The sequence below is a fragment of the Blennius ocellaris genome (genome assembly GCF_963422515.1).
Source record: "Blennius ocellaris genome assembly, chromosome: 7".
NCBI lineage: Eukaryota > Metazoa > Chordata > Actinopteri > Blenniiformes > Blenniidae > Blennius > Blennius ocellaris.
The window spans coordinates 5,324,935-5,338,706 of record NC_137656.1 but is presented as its reverse complement, the minus strand read 5'-3'; the positions used below and the strand labels follow the sequence as shown (position 1 = coordinate 5,338,706).

At 39.5% G+C, this 13,772-nt stretch overlaps 1 protein-coding gene across 1 annotated transcript in view; it reads right to left on the bottom strand.

Annotated features, from left to right (window-relative positions):
• The window catches only part of LOC308131920 (transmembrane protein 132B), a gene marked incomplete at both ends in the record, with an annotated part of 302,585 nt that overhangs the window by 38,421 nt on the left and 250,392 nt on the right, over positions 1-13,772 (bottom strand). The window contains one exon of the mRNA XM_080498813.1: positions 11,145-11,288. Within this exon, the coding sequence (XP_080354939.1) occupies positions 11,145-11,288 (144 nt within the window). The remainder of the gene's footprint in view (positions 1-11,144; positions 11,289-13,772) is intronic.

The window sequence follows — 13,772 nt, the reverse complement described above, 5'->3', positions numbered from 1 at the left end:
TGTGTGTGTGTGTGTGTGTGTGTGTGTGTGTGTGTGTGTGTGTGTGTGTGTGTGCGTGCGTGTGTGTGTGTTTATGTAATTGCGGCAGTGTATTTTAGCATGGTAATTAGAAGCTAATTAGTTATTGATCGAGCACGGCATGCTTTATGGAGGTGACAGGACGAGTGTGACACTGGACACAACATAACATCTCAGCCACAATTCACCGACAGACACACACACACACACATCAGCTCATTCGTCCTGTTTATCTTTCATACTTTTTCCAAGGTGTTTTTAGTTTGGATTTTTTTCTTTCTACAATAAGTCTGAAATAATGACAAAAATTGTGACATTATTTAGTCTCCACAGATTTTTTTTTTTAGAAATCAAGTGATCAATCAACATTCACTTGATCCAATCTATACTAATGCTCAAAGGTAAATCGGTCCAACTGAAACTTTTTATTAGAATTTTTCATCACATTATTCTTCATAGAGCCTGTAGTTGTAGTGAAGTTGGAAAGTTTTGCGTTATCTTAACACTATGATAGTCATTGGCACATCAGCTTAGACCAAAACTGAATCTCTTGCTGTTGATTAAAATAATGCAAACAAACTATGTTACCAATAATGAATTCTGGATAGATATCAGTTCTTTAAATGCATTTATCTCCAATTTTTGATGGAGAAGAAGTTCTGATTGTATTTGGGACAATTCTCTGCATATTTACTCACACTTAGTATTTCTGGAGTACTTCTGTCTTTACAAGCCTTCACATGAATTTATTTTTCCATCCACTGAAAGTTTTTTTTTTTTTTTTTGTCAAGAGGCAATCTGTTGAGCACTTTATGAGAGAGGCACTGGGGAAACATTCATAGCTTTGCTGATTTAACAACAAAATGTCACTCTGCGCCGCTAAAAACGGACTCACCCGGAGGTTTAAAAGATGGTTCTCAAGGTCGGCGCTTCCACAGATATATGTCTTTGGGTGTTGCTAATGGTCCGGTCTGATGTTACGCACTTCAACTTGCTGGCTGTTTCCTAAGCCTGTTACTGCTAAATGGAAAACGTGTGAGTTTAGGTGATAGTGTGCGTGCGTGCGTGTGTGTGTGTGTGTGTGTGTGTGTGTGTGTGTGTGTGTGACCTCTGCCTTTAATCCACTTTGCTTTTCATTTCTGTTCTAGACTCTCAAATGACCCAGGGCAGCTGAATCCCCTTCTCCTCTTCCACTTTTCCATCCCTTCATTTTTTTCATCATCACATCATCTTCCCACCATTATTGCTGCTGCATGGTCCTTCCACGATTACTGGTGAAGTTTCCAGGTTAATTAAGAGTAACTTCATTTCTTTTTTTGAAATTGTCCTCAAATGTAATGATTGACATTAGTAGTGGAAAAGTAATAATGAAACATTATTAAAGGCCATTTACTATATTTAGTATTGAGTCTCAAATTCAAAAGGAAGTGCTCTACTTATCATGTTTTCATATCTATCGATGACTAAAATAAAATAAAATAAAATAAAATAATAGGCTTCTTCAAAATGAGTTACTGCTCCAAAAACATGGTCCCTATGAATTGACTGAATGTGCTGGTCCCAAGCTAACTGCATACCGAACACTCAAGATATGATTCATTATGTCAAAAACGGTATATGTTTTAATCAGCAGCTGCATGGCTTCGCCTGTAACTCTGCAGCAAACACCGTGCCACCAATTTGTTTGTCAAGAGCAATAAAGGTGCAGGAAATTGTCCTTGTGCCGTGATGCATGTACACAGATTCCCAGAGCAACCTACAGTGAAATACACAAGAGGATGCCTAATAGATTCACTTTGTATTTAGTGCAAGACAATGTGCCATTATACATATGCACAGACCTGCGTTACGAGTGGTATGTATCAATTTTACAGCCAATTGTGGCAAAGAATGGCTGCGGCTACATCGAGAGACAAACGCGCGACCGTCTCGAGGAAGAATTCATTGAGTCATATCGGCTGCATTTAACTTCAGATGACTTACAGCGCGTTCACAATCCTATTGACACCGCGAAAAGCGTGTTGGGTCGCATGCCATGCTACTAACAAGAAGCAAATGTCTGAGAAATTACAGCAACCATGGAGGCAGTATCAGATCCAACTGGAGGGGGAGGATTTGATGTCACACAAATCAGATTATCATGTTTATTTCTATTCTTTTACAAAACCTGAGGCTGCGTCTCTGCTGACAAAGATCCTGAAGATCACTTTAGGTGCATATATTATTTATTCAAGAGTGGTAAAAGGAGTCCTGATGACACACTAATATGGCTTGATGAGTCCATTGAACTGGAGATTTCGTGCAGCACTTCCTTTTGAATTTGAGACTCAATACTAAATATAGTAAATGGCCTTCACATATATAGCGCTTTCACACCGCTTGAATGGTCCCCAAAGCACTTTACACTGTTAATCACATTCACCCATTTGCACACTCACTCAGGTACCAACAGAGACGGCTGCCATGCAAGGCACACACTTCATCTGCTTGGAGCAGTTTGTGGTTCAGTGTCTTGCTCAAGAACACTTTGACATGTGGAAGGGGGAGACATGGGGAATCAACCTTGCAACCTTCTTGTTAAAAGACAATCTCTTTACCAGTCAAGCCACAGCTGCCAACAAATGCTGTAACTTCATTCGCTTTTTAGTGTATCAGCAGTTATAATACTATTCCAATGCATTCAGCCTTCAATGCAGTCAGAATGAGCTGCTTAAGTTTAACCTTGAGACCAAAATGAGGAGGTAACACAGAATAAACCACTTTATTGTATTGGAAAGCTCCTCGTCTCCTATCGGCTGTGATTTCCAAACAGGTAAGCAGATAAGAAAATATCCAGAATGTAGCCGTCAGCTCTGTACCGATGCAACAGAATAGAGTGGAGTTGTAACACTAACACACTAATATGCAAAACTATCCCGTCTCACAATTGGCAGCGAAAGTTCCCTATTATTGGACGAGTTGAATTCCGTGCCACGATGATCAAGAAGAGGCGACATTGAAAGATCAAAAAGGGACGTCGCTATGAACATTGAGCCACAATAAGCCAGTTATCCCTGTGGTAACTTTTCTGACACCTCCTACTTAGAACCCATAAAGTCAGGAGAATCGTGAAGCCCTGCTTTCGTGGCCTGCAATCGCATTGAATATCAGGATCGAGGGGGCTTTTACACTTTCCATTACCAGAGATTTCTGTCCTCCCTGAGCTCACCATAGAACACCCACTGACAGCTGTACCACCCCAGTCGAGCACCCCACCTGCCACCGCCTCCAGAGCGGGTCACTGCTGGTCAGGGAGCTGGATGTCCGCTCAGGGCTCACCTCTACGCCTCACCGGGTCAGTAAAAAAAAAAGAATAAAAGCAGTGAAGGAGCGTCCCTGAACATGGTGAAGTGGGAAGAAGAAGGGCTGACAGCAGAAGACCACAGGGTGGCCTCAGAATTTCGTGTTACCAACATGTTACTGACAGCAGGGATTCCTCCTGCATTGTATCCACAGTTCAGGCACCTGAGCAGGTTTAACCTCACAGCCAGCCCGAGGATTATTGATGGCCACTTTAAAACAGGTACTTATAGTACTCAAACCGTCTCAAAGCAATGTTTTGAACACGACGGTGGTTTAAATGCAAATCAAAATGCCGTCCGCAGTCACCTGGTCTCGATTCAACAGAACACCTTTGGGATCTGGTGGAATGGGATGTTCGCATAATGGATGTGCAGTCAACAAATCTGCAGCTGTGTGACCGACCTTGTTGACGCTGAAACCAAATGAAGGAAGTTCATGACTAAAAACCACTTCAAAACCTCTTAAGTCGAGTGCGTCTACAAGTACAGTGTCGCTGTCCAAGTACATGTGCATTTGCTTCCCCTGTATGTAACAAGCCGTCCTGTTTCTCCTCTGTGCTGGACACACACACACAAACATACACACACATCGTTCTTGTTTCACATTATTGGCACTCACACACATTGGGACGCACACAAAGATCATCGCACTGACACACCCAGGGGCTTTGAGCGGTAATTGGTTTGTGCGGCGATTCCTTTAGTGATGTCGTCAGTAATTGAATTTGACAAAGAGGAAGACAAAAAAAAAAAGCTCAGACGTGATTGAGGAGTGTGTGTGTGTGTCCACAAGCATGTGTGTATGGATGGACACAAAGGAGATTAAGAATTGATCTGGGTGTCATTTAATGAACCAGTAGTGGAGTTTGACACGTATATACGTGATGCCACAGGCACACACACACACACACACACACACACACACACACACACACACACACACACACACACACACACACACACACACACACACACACACACACACACACACACACACATACATATAGCCGGCTGTCCTTGGAAAGATGCTGTGTTTGTACTTATGTGACATCTTTGTCAGGATAATACAGGAGAGCTCAGGAAAGAGACATTAAAGCGTAATGACCGTATAATAATAACACAACACTGCCACACCACTACTTTTAAAAGTTCATCAGTAACCGATTGCTCCATCATAAACAGCAACTCGGTTGCAATTACCGAAGTTTGTGTTTGCTCATTAACCTCTTGCGACCCAGGTTTGTGACGTGTGTCCTCTGCAGTGGAAGTGTGCAACTCAATTCATTTTTCAGTATCAGTGCATACATTTCGCTGAGATTTACAAAATATTTCATCCATTCATTTAAGTAAATCTTGGAGCATCCTTTTTTTTTTTTTTTTGCATAACGGAAGTGGCAGTTAACAAAAAAGTGCTCCAACAGTATTATTATTATTAGTAGTAGTAGTAATAGTAGTAGTAGTAGTATTCTTGTCAAAGCAAGTGGCAAAGCACATCACATCCAAAATGCAGAGAGGGACGGTCATCTTTTTGGAAGAGGGTGAGCCTACATGCTGAGACTGCACTTGAATATAAAAGAGGATACATTTTGGGAGTGGCCTGATCCTGTGGAAATCAACTCCAACAGCATCATGGTCACTCAAGATCTTTATGCTTACTTTTGTTCCGCTTAACATTGTTTCCACCATGTTACACTATGGCCTGTAGAGGTCACACCAAATCACCCGGTTGTGTTCCTCTATGGGACTGTTAAAAATGGTACTTTGCTTTCTGTGTCTCCTCTCCTCTTCTCATTGATCCCTTTGTCATCTTCTCATCACGTCTCATCCCATCTTACCTCCCCGTGCCCCTACGCTTTGCGTGAGGTCGGGATAATGCGACTAATTTGTGTGTATGCCTGTGCTTGCCCCCTATCCGTCCCCTACCGGCTCTGACACCCCCTAACCTTAGACATAGTGCTGTGTCAACAATGGCCACACATCGGCACATCACAAGTGACAGAATCTCTACGGAGCTGGAAAATATAGTTTACACTATCAGATAATGAGAGCGGAGAGAGGAGTTGCTAAAGAAGAAAAAGGGAGATATTATCTATGCGGTACTTCACTGTTGCTTCTCTTGTTGTCAAGGATATATGGACTAAACTGGACAAGAGGAGCTGCAGCTGTTAAATCAGTGGCAGTATATTGCAGCAAGTGACAGAATCAGCCATTTCAATTGTATACATTTGTTTGTCAGGCTGGAAAATCAGTGTACTTCTCCCTGCAAACATTCCCTCACCATGTAAATAAACAAAGTGCAAGGTAATGGGATGCAACTGAATAAAGGTTTAATGCCCTTCAGATTATTTCCTCCAAAAAGTATTAGAGCTCGAATGCAGACATATTCTTGTAAACACAGTTCATCGTTCAGTTTTATAAGTTCAAGAATGAATTTAAACTCAAGTTGTTGCCCAACAAACTCACTCTAACAAAGTATGATGTAACAAAACAATTGTAGGGGAAACTGCAGCTCCTGAGCCATTCATTCATTTTCTGCTCTGTCTTAATGCGTTTTACTACTGCAGGAGCTTGAAAGTTTGAAACACTGCATCAGACGTGGAAATCAATTCTTGCTCCGGCTACTCCTTCAGTGTTACGGTACTCATATATGCATTCCTATTTCCGAAGCTGCCTTTGCCATTGTGTTTTAAGATTCTATATACATCATATATGGGCGACAAAGCTGTCTAATTCTCAAGGTTCAACTAAACGTGGGAGTTAAATGTTCAACATTTTGGGAATACTCTGATTCACTGTCTCTGTGACAGTTAAATGAGAGGATCCGTCCAATATAAAGGCTACAGTCAGCAGTCACTTTGCTTAGCTTAGCATCATGATGGGAATCGGGGAAATAGTGAATCAGTGCAAAAGTGGATCTTTTAACCCAACAGGATTCCTATATGACCTTATTGAAACCTTAATTACCGGGTTTCATGTTAATACAACTTGTGTACCGGAAACAAATAGTAACAAATATTGTGATCTCTTGTGGTTGAGGTAATAATGGCAAAAGCTATTTAAGGTATGCTGTCTTCTAATTATAGGTATCAGGAACTGATTCTCTTGCAGTTAAGGACTGAATCAATGTTGTCAAACATGTGTTCTGTGGACTAAAACCAGCCCACAACAGTGCCCAAACTGTTTATTATTAGCAAGATAGGTAAAGGATCAAATACACTGTACCTGTATTTCATCTGTATTCAGAATTGCAAACAAAGAATTTAATTAAATAATTTTAATGACAGTATGATGTCCTGATGATAGCAGGGGGAAAATTGTTCTTTAAAAAAAATGCATTATTTCTTCATAAACTGCACTATCATCAGTCATCATGTGATTCAAAGTGTCACCTTCTCTTGTAGCCAAAACCTGAACAGACATAATTGCAATCTGTCCAACCCAAGCCATGTGCTCCCATTTTGAGAAGGTTTTTGTGTTTTTATGTCCAAGGCTAGTAATATACAGTAGCTATTATATTAACCTTAGCTACCTTTGTGGCGCTTGTGCATAACCTAAAGGCAAATTTGTTATTCATGTTAGCAAGTGACAAGACATAATTGATTTAACTAACCCCTGTGCTTAAAGATTTTTATCTTAGTTAGATTGTCAAGTTTATCATAAAGAGAAGCCTAAGTGTGACAAATCCGGCAAGATTTTGTCAGTCATGAGAAACTGCTGCCTTACAGACTCAGCTCAGGGCACAACGGTCCCCTGCGCGCTATGCTGGCTCTCCGGATGGTACTTTACTGCTGTCACAGTGGCTCACTGACAGCTACAGCTACCTGGAGCTGCACCCAAAGGGTGCCATTGTCAAACAGCTGTTTGTGTTTTACCGTGTGTGGGTGTGTGTGTGTGTGTGTGTGTGTGTGTGTGTGTGTGTGTGTGTGTGTGTGTGTGTGTGTGTGTGTGTGCGTGTGAGAAATTGTGAGACAGGGAATATCTGTCAGATCAGATGTCAACAAACAACAACAGTCATTCATCACACGCAGACTTCCCTCGCTCGGCAAACAAACACAATCAGCACAGAACAGAGCTTAATGTTACAGAGAGGCTTATCCAGAGACAGCAGCCGCTTCATTGTGGCGTATCATACTAATTCCTGTATGTACATATCTATGTATTCTAATTAAAACAGCAGTGGAAATTTTTACATTATCGGTTAATTGAAAGATGCTGTTGTTGAAAAACACAATTTTATCAGCGAGACAGGCCTTGGTAGAGTTTACCTTCTGCCCTTTGGTATCTGGTTTCACTATTGACTGAAGGAATATTATTTAAATAATTTAATTTGATGATTACAATAAGTGAAAGACATTTTTTTGATCTGTGCTCCTAACCTGCCTTCACTGTTTCCTATGTTGACTAAACACTTACAGTGATGACACTCATCTGTAAGATATATGTTAGACATAGTATGTGTTATCAGTGGCTCAGTGGTTTGGTAAACGAACACCCAAAATAAGATAGATACGTACGCTACGTGATTAAGCAAGACAAATGAAAAGAGAAAGCAAAACGGTGCAAGAGTCAAATGGCATCGGCATTATTTTGAATTTATATGTCCTAAGGACATTAATATATCTGTGAAATGCAGACTGTCCTGGTGGCATGTGTTATCTTATCCTGTTGGACTTTACAGTGAGACATAGGCCTATTTCTCTGTATGGATGGATGGTATATTTATTGTTCTTTTACATGTACTTTGACCAGTCATTTTTACGATAATAAAACGATTAAAGGGCCATTATGTTTGCCATACATCAATGGTAAAATGAAATTTGTCGGTAGAGAAAGGGGAAGTCAAATATGTCGTGGAGGTACTTTATAAACCAGTATCAAGTAAAGTAGCTACAATTTCGACATGTCACTTGTAATGGATTACTATTTTGGAGTAACTGAGAATAATGCAGCTCAGCTAATGAAACTGCAAGACCTGAGGAAGGTGGCGTTTCAGTTTCGTCTATTAAACTTGAAACGCCACTGTGGTGAAGCTCAGCGCTCTCTCCACTTGCTACAATCTCCCAACGCTAATTAGCATCAGCGCCGCTCCAGGCAGCAAATATCTGTGTTTACCCTCAGTCAGACTCAGAAACAAACGTTTTCAACAATTCATGTACCAGTCTAAGGTGTTTGCAGAATAATTTTTCCTTGCCTCCTATAATTTCCTCAGCATTGGAAGTGAAAACACTGATGCTACCTACAGATACACATAAATATACACAAAGAGAAGTAAAAATAAATAGGCTAAGACGCTTCACACATGCAGTTTTGTGGGTGTGACTATACACACACACACACACACACACACACACACACACACACATACACACACACACACAGAACGCTTACACTTATCTGAACGAGCTGCTTCCACTTCCACCGTGTTGTTATTGATTGTACTTAAACAGCACCACTCCTGTCGGCTTGTACCAGGAAATTGGCTTCATATTGAAACTGTCACAGCGAGGGTGCGTTTCATTTCAGGCCCCCGAAGGCGCACGGAGCGCGGCGAGGAATCAATCCCCAGTCTGGCTTCAGCTTGTTCCAGTGAAGGAGTTGAAGGTATTTTGCTTTATTAATTAGTACAGTAGTCGTATGGTTTAGTTGGTGTGTGCAGAGTGACATCGTGCCTGAGTACGTCCTTCAACTGGGTTTACTTTAAAGTGTTTGCAAGCACCTACTCTGCTTGAAAGTCCTTGACAGCGACTCTGGATCCCTTCCAGGTTCATGATGGCTGCACCGGATAACCTCTAACCTCCGTGTGGAGGGGATTTAGTGGAAAGCACCTCTACACAGTGAAGGAAAACTATGGGGAAAAAAACAACTTGAAGTACAAAAAACTGTTGATTGTTGCTTTTTTTTCATGATATACTTTTCACTTTTAAGAAAAAGAGTCAGCAGACTGTAATGCTCTAACAAATCTCATGCTTTTTATCGTGATTTTATTGTGTACTTTTATTATGTGATTATTTTTAGTTAAGTCCATTGCAAACTAAAAGCATTTCTGTAAAACGTGTGTGAAAAAATCTAGACAAGGAAGCAAAAAAAAAAAATCTAAATCACACGTGATTTAAAAGTGTGATATAGACGAGCATATTATCTAAATGCAAACCAATTAATTATATAGTATTATAGTACTGTCATGAAAGAACACTCTGATATGAGTGACAGTGGCTGTGTGAACCTCTCAGACTTTATTTGTTTGTTTATTTGTTGTTTGTTTGTTTGTTTGTTTATTGCAAAATCATTACTTCATACAAGGGGATTATGTGAGTTTATTTTTTTCATTCAGAAGTTTGGAAACGTTTGTTAGTATTGTATTAAATTGTTTGTTTTTTTCCCTCTGTCATGACATAAAAACTAAACAAACAAAAAAAAAAAAAAAAAACTAAAAAAAAAGGATCACTCAGGGATGAATTCCCAAAAAAAAGACCAGCGAGTCCAAACCGAGCAAGAGGCTCCAATCCAGCCAATGCCGGCAATGCTGTCACTGTGAGTTTGTGAAAACATCAATAAAACAATAGCGAGAGGAGAAGTTTTCCGTACATTTCATCGTATTTTACACCAGGAGGTTTTATTAGAATTGGCTTCATGTTGAGATTGTAGTCATTTTCAGTAGTGATTGTTTGGTTTTGTTCTCGATGTCACAACAAATAAAAACTTTAATAATTTAAACGTGAGTTAGCAACCAATCTGGCCTGCATTAGATATTTCCGATTCCCAGTTTAACATTAACCTACTGTTATTTTCCCATACAACACATCCGATCCTCACAGATCTGAATTCCAAATAAACATTCTTCAGGCAATACCTGACAAAAAACATGAACACATGTCACTCGCCTTTACCAACTAAACTTACAAAAGAATGGAACACATTGAAAATGAGTTAGTCATCAGTGGTTACATTGTTTCCATTCTCATATTCTGGAACTATTTATAAGTTAGAGTTGATTTGATTTGAAGGATTTTAAGAATATAAATTATTTATCTTTCTTAAAAAAAAAAAACCCCATCAAAAATAAGTTATTATTCAAAGTAGGCTGTTTTGTACACATCTTGGAACTTGTCTGGAGGCCATCTTTAATGATACAGGCAGCTTATTTACATAATCAACATTTCTTAGTTAATTAAAAAGAGAAAAAAAAAGAACAAAACAACAACAAAAATCTTTCTTTTATGAGCAGATAATTGCAAGCCCTGCACATATTCGCAGTTCGGTTAAATTTTAATTGAATTTTAAGACTGCCCCATGTGATAAGTGGCTCATTGTTTTCTTTGGTATAATGTGAATTGAAGAGCGACACAAATCCTCTTAGATTTTAGATTACAGTGACGATTAAAGAAAGCAAGACCTCCTGCTGCGTTAATTATTCTCAGTTAACTACATCAAATCATTAGAATTTCTACCACATTTACTCTATGATTTTAAAGCACTCTTGAAACAATTTATTAATCTCTATTTTTCATAATTTGCAAGTCATGACTCAACATTTCTAAATAACTGCCTGAATCAATTTTTCACTGAGGTTAATGTTCACTGAGCAGACACATCAACAGCTTTAGTGATCACGACAAAAAAATACCCCATGGACAGCGATAGCGATCATGTGATCATCTATTTCAAAATAATATGTATTTCTGCCTCTTCCAATGATGAGTATTAGCATATCTCTCGACAGGAGAATGTAAATTTTTCCCGTTAGTATATAGTTCTAACTTCTTCCAGTCTGAATGTACTTTGTACCTTGATGACGTAGACGTCCGTCGAGCTGCAGGTGATCGAGTCGTCCACCTCCCTCACCTGCCCATCGGTCTCCACTGTGACCAGTTTGATGGGCACTGCCACGTGTCGACCAGTGAGGATGGCCGTGTTCACCAACTCGGTGTCCTTGAATAGACAAAAACAGACGAATGAAATTATTATCTCAATTTCATGTTACTTGCAGATGTAAAGGTCTAAGAAAAAGGTGTGTTGCCATGAATTGATTTAGACTTAGTATCATGTCACTTCAGCTTCGTTGCCATTGCAGGCCTTGATGCTCAGTTACGATTTCTCTGCGTGATCATTCACACTACATTTTAAATGCGACCTCCAACAGACCGTTCATACGGCGGTAATATTGAAAGACATCAGATACATTTCTCATTTGGTACAACACACGATCAGGGACCGGGTCTGGTGTGCAATAATCTGAATCACAACTATCACACGGTTATGAAACAGATCAGATATGGGTCAGTGATGAGTAGAAAATTGGAAATTGGGTCACATTGCCTGCAGTGTGAAAGAAACCATAGTATTTTAACTACACTTTCAGGCATTATTTTAATCCATTACTCGCTAAAAGTGCTTTTTGTGTGCGTGTGTGTGTGTGTGTGTGTGTGTGTGTGTGTGTGTGTGTGTGTGTGTGTGTGTGTGTGTGTGTGTGTGTGTGTGTGTGTGTGAGAAATTGTGAGACAGGGAATATCTGTCAGATCAGATGTCAACAAACAACAAGCAAAAGACAAACAAAAATGCAGCTATAATGTGTGTGTGTGTGTGTGTGTGTGTGTGTGTGTGTGTGTGTGTGTGTGTGTGTGTGTGTGTGTGTGTGTGTGTGTGTGTGTGCATGTTCTTAAGCTCAAATGTACGTATTTGTGTCTTTGTCAGTCATCTTTAAAATACTGTGAGTCACATGTCAGAAGGGATGTAGGAGTGAAGATCGTTTGGTCGGCTGGATGGATTCCATTGTCAAAACAAAACAATATTATTTCATTAAAAAAAATTATTCTGAGCAAACATCTTTCTTTTGCGTGATCTGAGATCTTAGATACTAACCTCATAAAATGCAAAGGTTCAATCAATCAATCAATCAATCAATCAATCAATCAATCAATCAATCTATCCATATTATTTTAAATGTGGTACACATTTAAGCTTGTTGTTTTTGGTCATTTAATATAGAGAATTATTGTTAAAGTTCTATAGTATGACTTTCCAAAGCAATCTTTGTAGTATTTCTTTGAAAAGCTGACATCAGAGAAACAGCCCACTCTTATTTCTGATTAGAAAACCTGCAGACAATGTGTCACCAACATAGAAATTTAGCCATCATGTGCTGCCACATAAACCTGGGAGCAATTATTCCCAAAACACAGAAAAAAGAAGAAGACATGGGGAATGGTGCCGAGTAAGAGACAGGCATGAACAAGCAATGAACCACGTGAATTTTAGAGAAAGACAGGAGAAGAGAGTGAGAGATGGTGGAGGTAAAAAAAAAAAAAAGAAAAAGAAAAAAGGAGGTGATTATAAATCTCACGATTATTGTAATCAGCATGATTACATTTGATTAGATCCTTCTAACAAAAATAGCACAAACAAACCAGCACATGCATACGCGCGCACACGCGCACACACACACACACACACACACACACACTCACACAGGTACACTGTGTGCTGGCGTCAATCTTGATTATTTGGCATTGAGTTTCCAAGGGGGCATTTATCACTGCCAACACACACACAAGCCTGATTACAGGGTGTTTTGCTAGGACTCGTGTTTGTGAATGGGAAATAAGTGTGTGTGTGTGTGTGTGTGTGTGTGTGTGTGTGTCTCAGATCTTTTTCCGAAGAGGTAGTTGACTCCTTTCATTACAAACAAAGCCACAAGTGATTTATTTCATGTATGTACATTACTTTGATGTATTTTGTCTCATGATTTAGGTTTTTCACAAACTTTCCCACAAATCCAACAGTGCCTCTCGTGTGTGACTTGATAGCATAAGAAGCACATGCATATGCATATTGTGACCTCTAGTGGCTGTACTAAATATGGCAAGAGCACAGGAGGACTGAATGTAATGGTCTCGTATCCAACGAGCACCATCTTCTGTCTTATCTCCAAATTGTTTTTGATGAGTAACTACGTTTGTCACTCTCAATATAATACCTGCCAATAAAGTCATAATTTTGTCCTCTTTCGATGTAATGCATCCAATAATGTAATACCTTGCCAAGCATGTAATAAGACATGGATTCAGTATTGTAATAACATTTTACCAATGTAATAATACCAAATCGTAAAAAGAAATGTTTTTTTTGCAGTTTGATGATGACAAAAATAGATATAGTGGATGAGATGAACAGAAGCCTGTGCTGTTAAATTGTGAGGCCAATATACTGCCATCCGCATATTGCCATGAGTGACCTGATACCCTTTGTTCACTTTGTTCTGATTTCGTTTTTGCATAAACCTGCAGAATGTAGATCCACAATGTCTTTGTGAAACCCTCCAGGTTAAGGGGAAAGGGTATGTGAGCTACTTCATCATGTTGCCTATAAATGATGTGATGAGGATTAGCAAAAGAAACCCCAACAAAAACAACAGCA